General features: G+C 53.5%; 1 protein-coding gene across 1 annotated transcript; it reads left to right on the top strand.

The window, feature by feature from the left end:
• The first annotated feature begins 834 nt into the window (after nucleotides 1-834).
• On the top strand, nucleotides 835-18,325 carry LOC144247813 (serine/threonine-protein kinase pim-1-like). Its single transcript, XM_085564075.1, has 6 exons — nucleotides 835-886; nucleotides 16,244-16,350; nucleotides 16,485-16,535; nucleotides 16,740-17,106; nucleotides 17,782-17,961; nucleotides 18,219-18,325. The coding sequence occupies exons 1-6, from the start codon at nucleotides 835-837 to the stop codon at nucleotides 18,323-18,325; spliced, it is 864 nt and encodes a 287-aa protein (XP_085420201.1).
• Nucleotides 18,326-19,758: the final 1,433 nt, after the last annotated feature.

Genomic DNA, 19,758 nt, shown 5'->3' with positions numbered 1-19,758 from the left:
TTTTGCTGATCTCATTCTCCAAGAGCTTCCTTTAAAGGCTGCTGATAGTCAGGGAAGATTCCCAGTGAGGCTGCAGTGGAGTTGTGGCCAGTCCATGGCTGTGCAAAGACCTCTGCTGAGGGTTCTGCTGCTGCCCAGTGCTTTCCTTGGCCTCTTCATTGCTGGGCCTTGTCCTGGGGGGCCGCTGGGGCTGCAGCCAGTGCTGGCTCCCCCTGAGGCTGCCTGGCCAGGAGCAGCCCCAGGGGCACAGGGCAGAGGCACAGCAAGGTGGGGAGGAGAAAGAGCGGGGACGAGATGGCTCCTGAAAGGCAGAGGCGCTCGGGGGCCCGCTCCTGGCCAGGGAGCCTGCCCAGAGCCGTCCCCTGCTCGCCGGGGCCTCGAGGGGCAGCTGTCCAGCTGGGCCAAGGTGTGCCAGCCGCTCCAGCCGTGCTGGGGAGCCTTGCCAGCTCTGGGCCCTGCTGTGCAGGAGGGTCCCTGTGTGCCACTGGCAGCTGGGGCCTCAGCCACTTCTCTCTTTGCACAGTCACGCTTCTGGACAGGAGATGAAAGACAGTGGCTACACCTCACAACCAGACAGCGATGCAGCAACTTTGGCAGTAGTAAGGATGTGGTCAGCCCTTTCTAGAAGTTCTGAGAAGAGGACCCCAGAACAACCATCTACGAGGAAACCTCTTATCACCCTCTAGATCCCACTGCTTCTTCCTCTCCCCATGGGTATCCCCAAGCTGCCCTCATCCATTTTTGATCTCCCTCTGTCCCATCCCAGCCCATTCCCGAGTTATTCTGGCAATCCCAGGATCAGCCCAGAACCCTCCAGCCCCAACTGAGGCCAACATGGCCCTTCCTCTGCCCCTGAGCCCCCTGGCTCTGCCCTCTAAACAACACTGTAGGTGACCCCCCTCCCCCTGTCTGCCCTTCTTGCATTTCAATAAAGAGATGGAGCTGTCACCCCAGTGTCTGGGTGGTACCACCAGCAAAGCCCAGCCGGCACCAGCCCTGGCTGAGCTCCATGGCCAGGAGCAGCCGTGGATGCCCACGGTGAGGGCAGGCAGGAGCCGGGCAGGGGCTGCTGTGACCTGTGGCGGGGCCCCGAGGGGCTGGGGGAGCCCATGCTGAGCGTCCCGGGGCTGAGGGCACATCTCCTTCAGTGGGATCATCTGGGCCTGGACATCCTCCAGTGGCATGTCCAGGAAAAGAGGGAAGCCCTCAAGAACATCTCCAGGGACACAGCCTGAGCAGCAATGCCAGCAGGCAAAACAAAGCTCCTCCCCAGTTAACACACACTTGGTAGGACCTAATTGATGGGCCACCACCAATCCAGGGTGCTGCACAGGGTCTGCTCTTCTGGGCAAGGGCCAGAAGGAAAGGGAAGGGAAGGGCTGTGTGTCCTAGGGGCCTGATAGGGCTGATGAACAGCCCCAGAGGCACAAAAACACAGCAGCACCAACACTTGATTTCCAGGGCAAAACAATTGGCATTGCTGGCCTGGGCTTCTCCATAAGGCACATGGGGGCTTTGGAGACCCCATAAGGTGCATGAGAGGCTCGGGTCCCTTGTGAGACACACAGGGATATTTTAGGTTCCCTCTGAGGCATGGAGGGCACTGGGGTCCACTTGAAGGCATTCATGAGATTTGGAATCCTATGTGAGGCATGCAGGGGGGTTGGGATCTCTGCCAAGGTGTGCAGGGTGCTGGGGGTCTCTGCCGAGCACAGGACTGAAATGAACAGGTTTTATGTCTTTATTAGTGTTCAGCTCTTTATAAAAAAGTCAGCTCGGCAGGGGGGTGTTGTAGCTTTTTCCAGTAGCTGAAGGGCACGAAGTCCCGCAGAGTCTGTCCCTGGAGTCTCCGTGGCATGCTGGTAGCCGGAGGTGAAGATGTGTCCAGCCTGTATCTACAGTCCCCACCAGCAGACCATCCTCTCTCCTTTCCTCCTGGTACACTAGCAGCCAAAGGGTGGGGTGATATGCAGAGCCTGCTGGCAAAGTCCAGCAACAGCTATCCCTCTCCTTCCCTCCTGGTAACACCAGGAAGAGTGTTTGTTTTCCTTGTGCCTGCTTCCCACAGCCCAGTCCAATCTGGTCCTCAGCAGGTCATGGTGACAGGTCAAACACAGACTAGGGATGGGCTTCCCTTTTCCCCAAGCAGCACACCCATCCAGCCCCCTCCACTGTGCCCCTCTTTTTCATTTTTGGGTGTTTTTCATCCCCAAAACTCCCTCCCATGATTCCACTGGATTATTTTGCATCCTAGTCCTAGTTTGGGTGGGGGTGTAGGTGATTCCCAGGAACGATTAGGTAATTAACATTTCAATGTCAGTACTTAGTTCCAGCCAAGTGTCCCAGCCAGGCTGTTTTGTTCATAACAGTCCGGCTCGGGGCTGCCGCGGCCCAGGGGCAGCCGCCGTGCCGGGACGGCTGTGGCGAGGGGCCGAGGCGGAGCTGCCCCGCCGGGTCGCGCTGCACGGGCACGGCACGGGCGGTGCTGAGCGCCGGGCAGGCGGCACCCCGAGCCCAGGGGCCACAGCCGCGGCCCTGCCTCCATCGGGGCCGGGCACAGACAGCCCCGCAGGCAGAGCGGCGGCACCGGCCCCGCTCAGCGCCCGAGGGGACGGAACCGATGCCAGAGGAGCCCGGGGGGCCCTGAGCGGGGCCCTGGCGCTGCCCGCCCGGCTCTCCCGGGCCTGTGGCCATCCCGGGCGCCAAGGGCTCGCTCTGTGCCGCGCTCTCCCTGCCCAACGGGGCTCCGGGTCAGCACCCGGCTCCTGCCACTGCCTTGAGAACGCTGAGGGGCATTCGGGGGCGGAACTGAACTTGCCAGGGAGAGAATTCATAGGACACTTGTTTAGCCCTTTTACAGACTTGTTTAGGCCCTCTTCAAGTTGAGAAACAACTTAAAATCCCAGGCTAAATCATGTGGTTTAACCTGTGGGGATTCCTTGAAGATGCTTTGTAACTCCCAGGGGTGCCAGGCCAAATCCCAGCGAGCACCAAGGCCCAGGAGCTCTAATGCATGCAGCAGGGCTGGCACCAGGGAAACGAGTCAACATCCCTACAGCTGCCCGCTCTGCCTGCAGGGTGTCACGCAACAGCAATGTTCCAGCAAGAACAGGCATTTTTACATCCTCAGGACGATGTGCTCTTGTGGTCCTGATGGTGGATCAGAGAGAAAAGCCAAAAGTGACAGACTAAACTTGACTGCAGGAGAGGGATGGCTCAGCAGAGGACCTGGGGACCTGTGGTGCCAGCCAGTGACCGGCCACTCGGACACAGCAGGAAGGCCCCAGACTATCACACTTCAGCTGGGAGAGTATAAAAGCCCAAAGGTTCTTTGTTCAGGATCCGCCAGAGGCACCAGCTCAAACTGCCACTGTTCCAGCACAATAAAATTGTTTTAAGGATCCAGAGGTCCAACACTCTGCTATGGAGGACATTCCACATTTCCAATCTTTCAGGCACTTGGAACCTTCTGATTTTGCTTTGCATGCAAGACAAATAAACCCCCAAATGTGCACAAATCACTCCTTTAGCCTTTCCGCCTTTTATTTTCAGCCAATTTTTACTTTGTTCTCTGCTATCATGTCCTTATCTTCCCAAAATTCCTGTGCCTATTTAAATCCAGCCACCAGGGATGGTGCACACATTTTTTTTAGCTCTGCAGAGATTTATCCCCAGCAATCCTGCCAACCACACACACTTCAATGTTGCAAAAACCTAACTCTGGGCTGCAGTATGTGAATCCCACTCTGGTGTGTGAGATGGCAGAGCACCAGACCAGGCACTGTAGAAGGGGCATTCTGTAGATTAGTGAAGTCACTACCAGAACTCAGTCTAGCTCTTAGAACTCTGGCACCACACCAGGAGTGGGGAGCTGCCTCGGAGCAGCACAATGTTCTGTGTTGGAAGGCCTCCACCGAGCCCAGAGGCTGCCTCAGCCCCAGCCGCCATCCTGTGCATGGTGGCAGCGCTGAGGGCTGTGGCAGGGACACTCTTCCCCAGAACTGTTTCCCAACTTTTCCTGTCCCAGCAGGGGACTTGGAAATGTTTCTTCTGTCCTGACTTACCCTGTTTCCACCTTATCAATACACAACTTGCTGTCTTACTCGCTTTATGCTTAGAAGGTTCTAAGAAGAAAATGAGAAACATACTGTGATTATGACACCCAAAAAGAAGGCCAGAAAACAGTACTCCATGGTGTAGGGCCTTAGAGAGCGGCTATTTGGTTTATTTGACAGCAGAGTGAGGGCAACAGCTCCACCAAAAACACACTTGTCCATTCCTTGCACACTACAAGCTTTTAAACTTTTTAACTTAATGTACACATTATACTTTCCTAACCTTCATATTGCAACATGTATACTAATTACATCATTATATGAGCCCTTGTAGCACATGTGCAGTTTCTGCACGAGGTGGTCATCTGTGGATGACAGCCTGGCCAGAGAGGGAGACACGACATTCATTTTTCACAGTGGCTTGTGAGACCTTTTAGGGAGTTGCAGAAACGATGATAACTTGTTAGTATAAACAACCAGCAGGTGGTGTTTTTCTATTCTGATTTTCTGTTCTTCTTAAGGACTGTTTGTGAGAAAGATGTTTTTGTTAAATAGCCAGTCAAGTAGAAGGTGTCAAACCTGTCTATAAAAGAGAGAGTTTCTGTATTAAACTTTCATCTTCTGCAATTCAGTCTCCTGGTGAGCTTGTGTAACTCTGGGCTTAATGATGACAGTTGCCAGCCTCCTGCTGGTCATTTTGGATGAAGGCTCAGAAGGCTTCCTCAGGCTTCAACTTTTTTACCTCTGTTTCTGCACATGCTTTACAAGACTGTCTGCTCAAATAGCCAGTGGTTAATTAGCCTTTTGCAGTTAGCTTGTTCTGCTAAATTTGCTGATTTCTAGAAAGTGCTTCATTCCCATCCCCTTGTACAAAGTAACTACTTCTTTCTGCACAGCTTTTTGTGGAAAATGACAGGAGACAAGCACATTTTATAATGTTCAACAACTCTCAGTTTATTCCAAGCACGTATGTACAGTTATACCCGTTATAATCAAGCTCATACACATTGCAAAATTTAAGCTCCTTATTGGTGTATCTAAAGGGGTCAACCCCGCCTTTGGGAACTTTCTATGCTTGCTTCGTTTTTTTGGGGGGACTTTCTACGTTCAGTTATACTTATCTTTTTGCTGACCGTTTTGCTGCTGGGAACTAGCTTACCCAAGGACATATGATATTGTTGCTACATCCACTATTGCTGCACTATGCAATTTTCAGCTATTGCTTCACTAACTGCACATAGTCATGGCCTCTCTCCTGAAGACACTTATCCACAAAACTCTCCACACTTCCCCTGTTTCTGTTTTGAACCATTAAATTAGTTGTCCACATCTTTGAATCTACTAGATGCTGAAGACAGCTAAACAGGCAGGGCAAGATTAACAAGAGCAGTAAAACAACAATCAAGATTCCCACTGCATACATAATAAAGGTTCTTAGACAAGGACCAATTCCTAAGCTTTTAAGCCATTCTTCTATCCCCAGACCATCTTCCTCTTTTAATTGATGAAGGCCCTGTTGTAGTTCTTTAATCTTAGCATGTATTGATACAGAATTGTCAGAGATTCATGCAACACATACCTTCAAATTCCTCACATCCATGTCCATGGGCCAATAAAAAATCAATGGCTGCTCTGTTCTGCAGTACTGCATGATTTACACTTTGTACATCCATAGCAAGCATGGCTAAAATCTCTGATGTTTTATTAAGTTCATCTTTAGCCCAGCATCCCAATTGTTCAGCTAAAACCATAGCCTTTCTGGCGGCTCCTCCCGGTAACAGGGTTGCCACTATTACCTGTTTAAAGGTACTCCAAAACTGAGGTTGTCCAACCTGATCACATTGTAAGTCGTGCACGCCACGCTTTTTTCTTGTCTTCCCTAACCTGTCCCATTGCACTAGCAAGGGCATATTAGGATGGAACAGCGCTAGTTTTCCTAGGTAACAGGGTCCCCCTTGTGGTTTTACCGGTATTCCATTCCAAGCTCTATCTCCACAGATCAAAAATACGCCTTTTGACAACCTTAAGGGTTTGGTTATCTTGGAACCATCACAGTTGGAATATAACTGTGATGCTACCCTACCTTAGTCCAGTGAAGAGTCTAGAGAAGCCCATTTTTCTCTTGGGTTATTTAAATTCTGCAAGTTCAATGGAACAAAGCTAAACCATCCTCCTGTCGAAACATTTCCTAAACTAGCATTGGCACTTCCAAAGAGATCTAATTCTTCTGGTGGAGATTGTAATGTTTCTTTAAGTGAAAGTACCAACAAACATTGCCTATAGCCATCTCTCTGAGCTTCTGTGTAACCCATGCTCTTGTCTGGCCCTTTCACCTTTGCAAAGTTCTTGCAAAGCATTTGGTTCTTTATCAACCCGCAAAATTCCTCTGGTCTCCAGACAGGAACACCTGTTAAGCAGGTGCGAAATGGACTTGTCACCCCTCCCGAGCTAAGGCATAGCAAACTTTGATTAGTCATGTTAGCCAAGGTTACCCAAATATTTTCTCTGGGCTGATTAAATTGCATTATTTCACAACAAAGATTAGTCAAAGGAACAAGATAGATTATCCATCTTATCACCCTCATGATTACTTCCACTTTGATTTTAATTTTAATGCCTGCACATTTTCAATAAGCCTATCTAACTCTAGGTCTGGATTTCCTACTATTGGTCTTCTTAAATAAGGTCTTATAGAAACCTTCACCTGCTTTTGGCACCTTGTTGATAAAATTTTTGAATTTGCCTGTCTAATCAACCTATCACGAGCGTGTTCTGCTTCCCACCTAGAAAAAGCTAATATATTTTGTTCTGGCACTTCAAATAACTGCAAAGCTAAAGCAACTCCTAAGCTTGTATCTTGTATTAAATCTTTCTTCCAAGTCTCTCCCTGTGTTGAAAGGCACAATTTCTACACCACAAATGTAGTTTCAAAAATACTTGGTCTTCCCAGTACGTTTTTCCACAACCCCCACAAATAAAAGCAACCCAACTGTTACAATTAAAACTCCCACAACCAAGGCACTCGGGATTCTTTGGTCCCGGTATATGAGCAGTCTGTAAAGCTTCAATACTCATAACAATTGCCAGAAAAGTTGACTCTGAAGGCAAAAGTTGATCGATCACTGGGGAAAGTCCTCTTATCTCTTGAAGAAGGTGTCCCACTATGTGGATCAGCTTCTCTTCAATTCTCCTCTGATCCTGATCCGCCAGGGGGGCTGCGAGATGAATCATCCAGAGCCAGTTTGGTCCACTTCGCTGGCACCCAGAGTGAACCTGTAGGGGTGGAAACACAAAGATATCCCCTTCCCCAATATAGGACCTTTGCTGGGTTCTGCCAAATACCTGTTTTAGGTCCCTATACCTGACCCATACTTCCTTGTCCTTTTTGCTCATTTCTTTTTGTCCATAATGTACCATTGCAGTTGGTACCTCCGAATCCCCAAATATACACAAATGATTAAGAACAAAGAGCACTTTCATTAGCCTTTCCTGCACATCTCCAACTTCCCTATGTTTTTCCAAATATCTCTTCAAAGTTCCATTTGCTCTTTCTACTATTGCTTGTCCAGTGGGAGAATGTGCTATTCCTGTAATGTGCTTGATCCCCCATGATTTCAAAAACCTATCCACCCTGCCACCAATGTATGCAGGACCACTGTCTGTCTTGATCTGCTTTGGCACTCCCATTACTGCAAAAAAACTACACAAATGCCTTATAACATGTAATGCCTTTTCCCCAGCTTGAGCCGTTGCCCAGAGATATTTGCTATATGTAGCTATAGTAACATGAACATATTTTAGGCGACCAAAGCTATTTACATGAGTAACATCCATCTGCCAAAGTTCGTTAGATGAAAGACCTCGAGGGTTAACTCCCCATCCCATGCCATGACCCCCATTATGATGACTACATATAGGACAAGCTCTCACTATAGAAGTAGCATCTGCATGGGATATTCCAAACTCCCGTTGTAACCCTTTTGCATTCTGATGTCAGGGTGTCAGACCCAGCCAGCAGGGGTTTAGGAGGTGTGAGTCGTGTTTGACCAACCTGGTCTCCTTTCATGACCAGGTGACCCTCCTGGTGGATGCGGGACAGGCTGTAGATGTGTCTATTTGGACTCCAGCAAGGCCTTTGGCACTGTCTCCCACAGCACACTCCTGGAAAAGCTGCAGCCCACGGCTGGGACAGGAGCACTCTGTGCTGGGCTCAGAACTGGCTGCATGGCCGGCCCAGAGAGTGGTGGTGAGCGGTGCTGCATCCAGCTGGGGACAGTCACCAGTGGTGTCCCTCAGGGCTCTGTGCTGGGCCAGCTCTGTTCAATGTTTTTATTGACGACATGGATGAGGGGATTGAGCCTTTCATTAGTAAATCTGCAGATGACACTAAGCTGGGAGCGTGTGTCCATCTGTTGGAAGATAGGAGGGCTCTGCAGGGAGACCTGGAAGGGTTGGAGGGATGGGCAGAGTCCAGTAAGATGAAGCTTAGTGAATCCAAGTGGCCATCCCTGCATTTTGACCACAAACACCCCCTGCAACATTACAGGCTGGGGATGGTGTGGCTGGTCAGTGCCCCGGCAGAAAGGGACCTGGGGGCACTGGTCTAAAGCCGGTTAACATGAGCCAGCAGTGTGCCCTGGTGGCCCAGAAGGCCAATGGCTCCTGGCCTGGATCAGGAATGGTGTGGCCAGCAGGAGCAGGGCAGTGATTCTTCCCCTGTGCTCGGCACTGCTTGGGCAGCACCTCAAGTGCTGTGTCCAGTTCTGGGCCACCCAGTTTGGGAAGGTCATGGAGGACCTGGAGCATGTCCAGAGAAGGGCAGCAAGGCTGCTGAGGTGATTGGAACACAAGTCCTGTGAGGAACAACTGAGGGAGCTGGGGTTGTTTAGCCTGGAGAAGAGGAAGCTCAGAGGTGACCTTATCACTCTACACTCCCTGAAAGGTGGTTGCAGTCAGGTGGGGGTTGGTCTCTTTCTCCTCATAGCAGCTGACAGAACCAGAGGACATAGTCTTATGCTGCACCAAGGGAAATTTAGATTGGCTATTAAGAAAATTGTTTTCTATGGAAAGGGTGATAAAGTACTGGAATTGTCTGTCCAGGGAGGTGGTGGAGTCAGCATCCTTGGATATGTTTAAAAAAAGACTGGATGTGGCACTCAGTGCCATGGTTCAGCTGAAGTGGTGTTAGGGCATGGATTGGACTTGATGACCTTAAAGGTCTCTTCCAACTCAGTAATTCTATGTTTCTGTGATTATGTGACATCACAGAGAAGGCTCTGACATCGCAGGATGCCTGTAGGACATCACAGAGCAGGCTGTGAGGTCACAGAGCAGGCTGTGAGGTCACAGAGTGTGCTGTGACATTATACGGTGGCTGTGTTACATCACTGAAGGTGTGACATCAAAGGATGGGTCTGTGAGGCCAAGAGGTGCTGTGTGACATGATGAGTTTTGCCATCACAGAGCAGGCTGTGACATCACAGAGGAGATTGTGATTTCATAGGAGAGGTTGTGATGTCACAAAGTTGTCTGTGACATTTCAGGCTGGCTGTGTGATGTCACAGAATGGGCTGTGAGGCTACATAGGAGAATCTGCCATCATAGAGAAGGGCTCTGTGACATCACAGAGCAGCTGTGTGATGTCACAGAGAAGGCTGAGACAATAGAGAGTGGGTTGTGACATCACAGAGCTGACTGTGAAATCACAGAGCAGGCTGTGACATTAAAGGGTGACTGTGACATTAATGGGTGATTGTGACATCACAGGTTTGGCTGTGACACCACAGGGCAGATTTTACGACATCACAGAGCAGCTGTATGAAATCCCAGGTGGCCTGTTACATCTCAGAGTGGGCTGTGTGACATCACAGAGGCTGTGTGACATCACAGGAGCTGTGTGATTTCACTGAGGAGGTCACTCTGCCCCAGTTCCCCCCAGAGAAGTCCAACACTGCTCATGCACAGGGGGGTCCCCTGTCCCCCCGGGCCCCCCCGCCCCCGTCGCCGCAGCCTCCCCCAGAGGATGTTCCACGAGATCGACCCCAGAGCCCGACACAGGGACGGGGGCTGGGGCTGTGGGGGGTGGGACGGGGGGACACGGACCCCCTGGCAGTGTCCCTGTGTCCCCCAGGGCCAGAGCCTGGGCCACGGCTCCTTCACCCTGTTACCAACGAGGGCTTGAGAGCGCTGAAAAGTCCCCGGCAAGGGAGCAGCAAAAACCAGATTTAATATTAAGCGACAGCACCACAAAGTTCCCTGGCAAGAGTCACTCTGCTCCTGACTGAACACTTCACACTTAAGGAACACCTAGGAAACAAATCAACCACAAATCCAAACAAAATTCAGGCAATCGAACCAGAAATGATCAGGGAACTGTCCCTTTATGCGGCATAGGGACACATAGAACAGTGAGGGCAAGGATAAAAGGAATATGGCCCAAAACTGAACAGAGGTCAAATTTAACAGGACTTATACCTTAACCTTAACTTCTACCTTCAACTTCAAAATTTAGCAAAAGAACAGATATGAACAGCATTTAACATAACTTTTAACCTACGACTTTTCAATTTAACAGAGGAATATCATTTAATACTCTTTAGCTCAGCTTATAACTTATAGCAAAAGAACAACTCTTAGCAGCATTTAACGTAGCTTAGGCTGCATCACTTGACCTCACTTACAGGCCTGACTGGCTCAGCTATCCAGGGCACTCAGAGCCCTCAGAGAGCAGCATTTCTGCCACATTCCCCAGCACAGGCACTCCTGTGTGCACACAGACACAGAGAGTCAGTGCAAGGCACCTGTGAGAAATTCCCCTGAGGGCAGGGAAATGCTCCCTGAGGATGCTTTGGCATCTCCCCAGCAGGGAAGGGTTGAGCCTGGAGGAGTGGGGGGATCGGCCCAGGCTCCCTCCTTGTTCGGGATCCCCGAGTGCAGCAAACGGGAGAGTTCCCGGCTCGGAGAGGCCCCACTCAGAGGGAGTCGCTGGCCCAGGAGAGCTCCAAGGGCTCCTTTTGGAGCGTTGTTTGTAGGGCCCCAAGAGAGGGGCTGCAGTCTCAGCCATGTTTCATCCTGGCCGCACTTGGCATCAGCAGCTTTCTTTGGCAGGGTGAGAACAGGGATGTTGTGCCACTGAGGGGACACAAACAGTTCCCAGGGCTGCTCCTAAAGTAACCAGGAGCTGGCTGGGCAGCAGCAGTGCCTGGAGCAGAGCGTGTTTGTGATGAGCTCCAGAGGAGCTGAGCCCAGGGGCTGCTGGCCAAGGCCGAGGCCCAGTGAGGATTTCTCAGCTGGCAGGGCGGCCTGAGAAGGGGCGGAGGGAATGCACCAGCACAGGAACCATGGAACCAAGGGAGCATTGTGATATTGTGGGGCCTGTGAGACCTAGGGACCATTGTGACACTGTGGGGCACCATGGAACCATGGAACCATTGTGACACTGTGGGACCTGTGACACCAAGGGGCCATTGTGACACTGTGGGACCAGTGACACCAAGGGGCCATTGTGACACTGTGGGGCCTGTGACACCAAGGGGCCATTGTGACACTGTGGGGCACCATGGGACAATAGACACTATTGTGACACTTGGGGGACAGATTGGATCATGGAGACCATTGGGATACTATGATGCCCAATGGAATCAGCAAAGCATTGTGACACTGTGAGGCCTCATGGAACCAGTGAGACCATTGTGACCCTGGGGTCCCCACAGAACCAAGAGGACCATTGTGACACTGTGGGGCCTTGTGTCATCAGTGGTCCATTGTGACACTGTGGAGCCAAAGGAGACCATTGTGACACTGCAAACCCCCATGGTCCAAAGGTTCATTGTGACATTGTGGGTTTCATGGATCAGAGGACTCATGTGTCATTGTGGGGCCTGGGGAACCATGGAAACCATTGGGACACTCCATGACCTCATGGAATCGTTGGAACCATTGTGAAACTAGGAGGTCTCATGGAACCCAGGGGCTATTGTGACACTGTGGGACCCCATTGAACCAAGGGTCCATTGTGATACTGTATGTCTTCTTGTAATTAAAGAGCAATTCTGACACTGTGGGGCCCCATGCAACCAAAGGAACACAGAACAGGTCTGGCTGGTTTGGCCTCCCTGGACTGCCTGACTGGTCCAGCTGACCTTGGCATGTTAAAGGTCTCTTCTCCTCTGCTACTGGGGCTCACTGGGACAGAAAACACTGGGGCTCCCTGCTTTCCTTCCAATGGAAAAGAACTGTCCTTCTCCTCCAAGTGCCCATGGCCAGAATTGGGATTTTACGTCCAAATGTCCTTTTATCCAGGGATTTTTCCCATAGGAATATTGCCAGGACAAGTCTGGTTGACAGTGGTTTCATGAGGGTCACCTCTCATCTGTGCCCAAAACACTGGGGAAGGCTCCATGCTTTCCTTCCTATGGGAAAGAATTGTCCTGTTGTGTGTTTTTCTTTAGTTTGATATTTGTTCTGTGTATGTTCAACCTCCCCCACTAGTCTCCTCCTTTGCCCAGTTGTCAATCTTCCCAAGCTCTTCCCTACCCCCCTCCTCTCCAAGTTGTCAATCCTCCCTTTCCCTGCCCCTTTCCCCAGAACATTCCCTGTCACTCCTCGTAGCCTCCTCCCCTGCTTCCAGAGCATTCCCTGTCTATTTAGTGAGGCTCAGCACCCTTTTGGTTACTTTGTGTAACTCCACTGCCCTGTTTCCCCTGATAGTTTTGTGCTATGTTAGTTCCTCCTTAGACTCTTCCCCAGGCGTACCCTCAGTGGTTGCTGTTCCTATACCCCGCCTCTTGAGTTCTGGTATAAAACCTTTGTTCGCCCTCCCCAGAGGGTCTTGGGGCTCACTGAATAAAACCTTCCTGTTCGCCCCCAAGTCCCGTGTCGCCTCCCCATGCCAAGTGGGACAGCAGAGCTTCACAGGGGGAGCAGCCGCCCGTTCTCTTCCCTCTCACCGCCCAGCACTCCACTGCTCGGGGTATCGCGGCGAGAGAGGCTGCCCACATTACAACACTGTCCTGCTTCTCCAGGTGCCCATGGCCAAAATTGGGATTCTGTCTCCAAAATTCCCTATATCCAGAAGCTGCCTGCAGACAATCTCCATTCCTGACAAGTCTGGCTGACCTTGGCCTTGTAAGGCTCTCATCTGCCTTCCAAACACTGGGGCTCTGTGCTTTCCTTCCTATGGAACAGAACTCTTCTTATCCAGGTGCCTATGTCCAGAATTGGGATTACACCTCCAACATTGCCTGGTGTGAAAGACTGGAGGAGATTGTTGGCTGGGAACATTTTGTGTGTGGGGGAGGAAGGGGCAGGTCCAGCCCTGCCCGGCCCTGGAACCCCAGCACTGCCCTGCCCTGGAACCCCAATCCCCCCAGAGCCTCTATCCCAGCCCAGCAGTGTCTTCCAGTCCCTGGCACAGTACAGGCAATGCTCCACAGTCACCTCTGGAGCTCCCAACCCAGCTCCTGAGTGACCAAATGACTCCAAGTCCTCCCTGGGGCTGGGGCAGCAGAACTCAGAGGCACCAGCAGCTCCAGCTGTGAAATGGAGTGTGGGATGGGGCTGTGAAAGCCCTGCCTGGGCTGTGCCAAGCAGGACACACAAGCCCTGACGCTCATCCCCCAAGCAACTCTCTCAAGGAGACATTTAAAAGGAATTACAATAATTTGTGTACTCTGAGTTAGATTCACTAGAGAAATAGTGCCCCAAAGCTCATTAACATTCAGAATACTTGAACAAGTCAAGCCTCTGGGAATAATTTGATTTAAGTTTTAAGTCCTCATGCAGTTGGAATAGATATGAAAATCAAGACCCTTGATGGCTGACAATCCATCAGACGCTGTCCCTACCCCCACCACACCATTTCCCCCATCCAAGCCCTGGCACTCAGAGCAGCCTTGTGCAAATCTGAGCTCCCTCCAGCCCAGGCTGCACCTGCAGGTTTCAGCTCCTTGGCTCCAACCCCCACCTGCTTTCCTTGGAGTAAGAGCTGCCTGAAAACACAGAGGGATGTTCAATTCTTGTCAGCCAACAAAGCCAAGGGAAGACACAGCTCCATCAGATGCAGAAGTCATTCCTCTGCTGGCTATTAAATCCACTTTGCACAGTAGTCAGTATCAGAGCAATGGAAAACACTTTCTGTGCCCACCACAGATCCCAAGGTCCCCCCAAACCCTCCCTGCCCCGATTCTGCCCAAATTTGCTCTTTCCACACACGAGTCACGTGCTGAAGTCAGGAGCTCCCTCCATGCCCAGAGGGGGGAAAAGAGAGAAAGTGGATGAAGAGCTCTCCTGTTCAGAGCCAAGGTCCCAAGTGCCCCTGCAGTGGGAGCCACAACTCATCAGGTTTGTGTCCTTTGGGCTCAGGGATGGTGACACTCAGAGGCACAGAAAGGTTTCTTGCCAACAAACAGGAGTTGAACATTTGAACAATTTAATAACCATCACAGACTTTCCTTTTTCTTGGAACTGTTTAAACCTGCTCTGGACTGAAAACCCAGAAAAACACCAGCAGCTCACACCTGTGGCCCACCGAGGTCTGGGAAGCTGCATTCCAGTGCCAGAGGGACTGAGAAGAGACCGAGTGAGCCAACTACAACCCACAAAAAGGACTTTCTGAATTGCCATCTCTTCAGAACTCTGAGGGGGTTTATTTCATATTATTCATGCTTGTGAACACTATACTTGTTAAATAAACTGATTTTTTCCACTTTTCTCCAGGGAAGTCTTCTCCTGAAATAGTAGGGAGAGGGGCCGCTTGAACTTGATTTGTAGACGGACTCCTTTTGGAGGTTTCCTCACAAAATTTGCCCTAAACCAGGACAAACAGTCACAGTTGTGCCACTTCACCAGTGGCACAACTCCCCAGCCCCCCAGGAAAAGAAAGGACATGTAAAGTTCTCCAAACATTTGGCCTGCTTTGCTGCAAAAGTCGTGCTGCACACACAGTGCAGTGTGGAAAGCCAAGAGAAGCTGCAGCAGGTGGCAAATCTTGGGATAGATGCTCGACCTTGTTCTCCATGAGAGGTTCTTGTCAAGAGCAGACAGGAGAAGATTCCTGGAGAAGTGGAGCAGCTTTGCAGAAGTGCAATGAAAATGAAAGAAAGTATCTAAGATGTTTTCCTCTTTCTTTCTATGCTTTCCTTTGCCATGTTGCACGACTTCTCCATGCCATGAATTCCAAATGGATCTCACCTCTAAGATGGGCCACTTAGCAATGTAAAATACCATGAGCTACACGCAGTTTTCCTTCCCCTGTTTTTACTGGAAAGCAACGCTGGAGACATAAGTGCAGTGCTTGGGTCAGGTAGGAATCCTACAGCAAGGGAATGTGCCCCAAGGGTGTTTGAGCCTCAGCAAGGACAATGCACAGCAGCGACACAGCAGAGGGGATTCCTCTGCCAGTGTGCAGGAGTCAGGACTCTGGATCTGGGCTCCACACTGCAAAGTTCCCGTGTCTGGACAGACGAAGGGGCTGTCCCCGGGGCGCGCGGGGCTCGGCCGTGGGGCTCGTGGGGCGAGCGGGGAACGGACACGCGGACAAACGGCCTCGGTGCTTCAGTTGCAGAGGCAGCAGCGGCGGCGGCGGCAGCAGCGGCGGCAGCAGCGGCAGCAAAAGCAGTTTTTCTCTCTCTTTCTCTTTTCTCTCTCCCGCTGTCGGACACCTTCCCCTCGGTGTCCTTCCCCGGTGTCCCTCTCCTCTCCCCGCCTCCTTCTCCCCATGCCGGGCCGGGCCATGCCCCCGGCCCGCCCCCGGCCCCGGGCGGGGCTGCCCCGTCCCCGGCCCCGCCCGCCCCGCCCGCCCCGCCGCGGTCTCGCCTCCGCCCGGCTCTGGCCGTGCTGGCGGTGGCGCTGCCGGGCGGGCATCAGTGCCTGGGGCTGGGCCGGCATCGCCGCCCTTTGGCTCCGCCTGGCCCGAGCCCGGCCCCGGCCCCGCCGCAGGGTCCGGCCCCGGCGCCGGCGCCTCCCGGGCCCCGCGGAGGACACACGCGGCACGGCCGCTCCCGCCGCCCCCGCTGCGGCTTCCCCGGCCCGAGCTCCGCCGCTCGGCAGCGCGGCCGCCGGCCCCGAGCCTCCCGTGTCCCGTTGCCGAGACCGAAGGCCTGGGGATGGCCGGCCCGAGGCGCTCGGGGGGCGCTCGGGGGCCGCTCCTGGCCCCGGGCCGAGCGCTGACAGCCGCGTCCCGCCCGCAGGGAAGGCGCAGGAGGCCCTGCAGGAGCGGTACCGAGTGGGTTCGCTGCTGGGGCGCGGCGGCTTCGGCAGAGTGTTCGCAGCCACGCGGCTCTCGGACGGCGCCCCGGTGAGCGGCGGGGCCGGCGGCGGGCATGGAGGAGGAGGAGGAGGAGGAGGCGGAGGAGGAGGAGAGGGAAGCAGGAGGATGGGGCTCGGCAGGGCGGGCGGCGAGCTCAGCCCGCTGCTGCCTTTGGCTTGCAGGTGGCCATCAAAAGGGTGCCACGGAACCGCGTCCGGCGCTGGGGCGAGCTGGTGAGTGAGCGGGGCCAGCGGGAACAGCCGGGCCGTGCCGGGCGGGGATGAGGCGAGGCCCGGCATGGGGGAAGCCACCAGGACGCCTCGATGGGGAGCGGGCGTGGGGCCAGCGCAGGGCGCAGAGCATCCCGGGCTGGCTGAGGGGTTCCCCTGCCCTGGCACGACATCAGTCCCACTGGTGGCACCGTGGTCCTCCCGCAGCCCGACGGCACCAGCGCACCCCTGGAGATCGTCCTGCTGGACAAGGTGTCCACCGGCTTCCCTGGTGTGGTCCAGCTGCTGGAGTGGTTTGAGCTCCCCAACAGCATCGTGATGGTGCTGGAGCGACCGGAGCGGTCTCAGGACCTCCTGCATTTCATTCGGGCACGGAGGTTCCTGTGTGAAGAGGTGGCACGGGAGCTGTTCCGCCAGGTGCTGGAGGCCGTACGGCACTGCACCAGCCGCGGGGTCCTGCACCGTGATATAAAACCAGAGAACATCCTGGTTGACCTGGCCACTGGCCAGGCAAAATTGATCGACTTTGGCTGTGGCACCTACCTGCAGGACACAGCCTACACTGACTTTGCAGGTGAGCCCGGGCAGGGGTGTGCTCCCGGTCCCACCATCTCATGGCCCAACATCTCACAGGCCAAGCTGGGTGTGGCAGCGAGGATTCTCCCTTTTGCTGCCAGTCAGGGTACTGAGTCTTTACCTGAGTTGCTTTTGAGCGGGGCTGGGTGGGGAGGCATCTTCCAGCCCTGCTGGCGGCCTTTGCCCAGCACTCTGCCTGGGGCTGGGGTTGGAGCAGCAGCTGCCAGCCTGACAAAAGCACCCATGGGTGGGGGTAGCAGAGGAGGGGGCCAGGACCAGTGCACCAGCCAGTTTGGTGTGCAGGCAAGAGGAAGGGCTTGGACTGCTCCACTCACCTTGTTTTCATAATATTTTATGAAAACATAAAATATTGCCTTCATAATATCTTTGGGGCACTGCAGGTAGGGAAGATAAGGACCTGTTTTTTTCCCCCAGCCCTGAGTGGGTTTTTTCTTTACATGTCATGGTCAGGCCTTGCTGGGGCTTCTGCTGCCCTCTTCCAACACCAGTGGCTTCTTGTCCAGCCCTGAGTTTGTACACAATCCCAGGTGCTGGCGAGAGTGCAGCAGTCATCCCACGTGCCACTGGGGCAGCCCCTGCATGCCCAGGGATGCTGAGGCCAAGCTCTGGAAGCAGCAGCATCCCCCTGATGAACTCCATTTGTATTCCACAGGAACACTGTCATACAGCCCCCCAGAATGGACCAGCTTGGGCTGGTACCATGGCGAGGCAGCAACGATCTGGTCCCTGGGCATCCTGCTGCACCAGATGGTCTGCGGGCAGCACCCTTTCAGGAGGGGCCGGAAGATCAGCTGGGACCATCAGCTCTCGCTGCCACAGCGGCTCTCTCCAGGTGGATCCTCATCTCTGGCCACGGGGGAATACCAGTGCTGGGAGACAGCAGCGGGCTCGTGAGCATCTCGCTCTGGCAGCCGCTGAGGAGGTGGCACATGTCCTGCTCTCCTGCTCTCCTCCACAACAGGGAATTGATGGGAAAGTTTAGGCCCAGCTGGGAGCACAGAAGCAGCATGGCCTGGGCATGGGAAGAGTGGGGCAAAGCAGACAGGAGCCTTCTCTAGCTGACTGGTGGTTTCTGGTTTCTCTGCCCAGAGTGCCAAGAACTTATCAGGTGGTGCTTATCCATGCACTTCTTGGACAGACCTTCCTTAGAAGACCTGTTCTGTGAACCTTGGATACAGGATATTCACCTGTCATAGATGAAGGGAGAGAGCCTCATGCACACTTTGCTGCAGGGCCCTGGTAAGTTACAGCTCCACACATGCCCTGGCAATCAGAAGCAAGGAAACCCAGACTTTTTTCCTTGCCTTTATCAATGCACTGGGGTTGTTTGGTGGGAACATGCAGCCCTTGTGCTGGAGCGGAGCTGCTCTACCCAGCACTGGTGGCTGCCATCCAAGGTGGTTTTGCTTGTCCCAGTTGCCTGACAGCTGGGGCCCTGGGCAGAACCCTGACAGCCTGGTCTGACCCCCAGGGAAGGAGAAGGAGCCCCTGGAGAAGCTGTACCAGGTGGGGCTGCTGGAGACAGCAAGGACAACATCAAGGATGATAACCTCTTCCTCAACTTGGCTACTGGCAGCTGAAGATGATGAACTTTTGGCACCTTCTCCAAAGCCAGGCTCCACAGTGAATTTGCAGATGAGTCCACAGCCGGGGAAATGCTCCCAGATTTGTACATTGCTCAGACTGGCTGGGAACAAAAGGTTCCCCCTGTGCTGGGCAGATGCAACTTCAGTCGGCTGCCCACCTGCTTTTTGGCAGGGCTGGGGGCATGGGTTGGGGTGGATACAAAATGGGAGTTGGCTCCTGGCCCTGCTAACAGCCCCCACCACCCAACATGGCCTGGGCTGAGGCTGGGGCTGGGGCTGGGGCAGCCAGCCCGACACAAACAAACCCCCATGGTGGGAGCAGAGGTGGGACTCCAGAACCTGTGCAGGGGCTGCTGTGCTTTGCAGGCAAGGAATGGCTTGGGCTGCTCCACTGCCCTTGTTTTCTTTGGGATCACTGTTATTTTGGGAGGCAGTGCAGGAGGGAAGAGAGAAAGTGTGGGCTTCTCTCCCCCATGGGTGGGATTTTCCCTAGCATGAGGGGGTTGGGCCTTCCTCAGATCCCTGACAGAGATAAGAGTTTTTTTATTGCTTCCCCTTGTCTCTAATCACTTTTCAACAGTTTGTTGTTTGTTTTTCTCGAAGAAGCGTTCTCTGTATGGTCCAGTCAGGATTGGGAAGCGATTGGGAGCAGCTGCAGCGTGGATGGGCCGTGCCCTTGGAGAAGGCTGAGGACATCATTTGGGACCAGCTTTTCTCCCAGCGGAGGATGGCGTGAGGTGAGTCCCGGCCTGCTTGGCATGGTGGGATCAGAGCTTTTGGGAGATGGCAACAAGCACAAGGAGGCTCCTGCTCTGGGCAGCTGCTGAGGGCTGGATGTGCTGTGGCTGGCTGCAGGCTGGGAATGTCCTGCCCTCCTGCTCTGCTCCCAAAGGCAGCAGTGATGGGCAGCTCTGGGCACGGCTCTGGACACAGCCAGCATGGCCTGGGCTCTGTGGGCAGCTGGGACAAGGGGACAGGAGCCTTCAGCTGACGGGTGGTTTCTGGTTTCTCTCCTTGCAGCCGGGCTCTGCGGGTGCTGAGGC

This window comes from Lonchura striata, chromosome 32, assembly GCF_050655825.1.
Source record: "Lonchura striata isolate lonStrDom1 chromosome 32, ASM5065582v1, whole genome shotgun sequence".
NCBI classification, from domain to species: domain Eukaryota; kingdom Metazoa; phylum Chordata; class Aves; order Passeriformes; family Estrildidae; genus Lonchura; species Lonchura striata.
The sequence above is the reverse complement of the archived record's forward strand: the minus strand, read 5'-3'. Positions and strand labels throughout refer to the sequence as shown.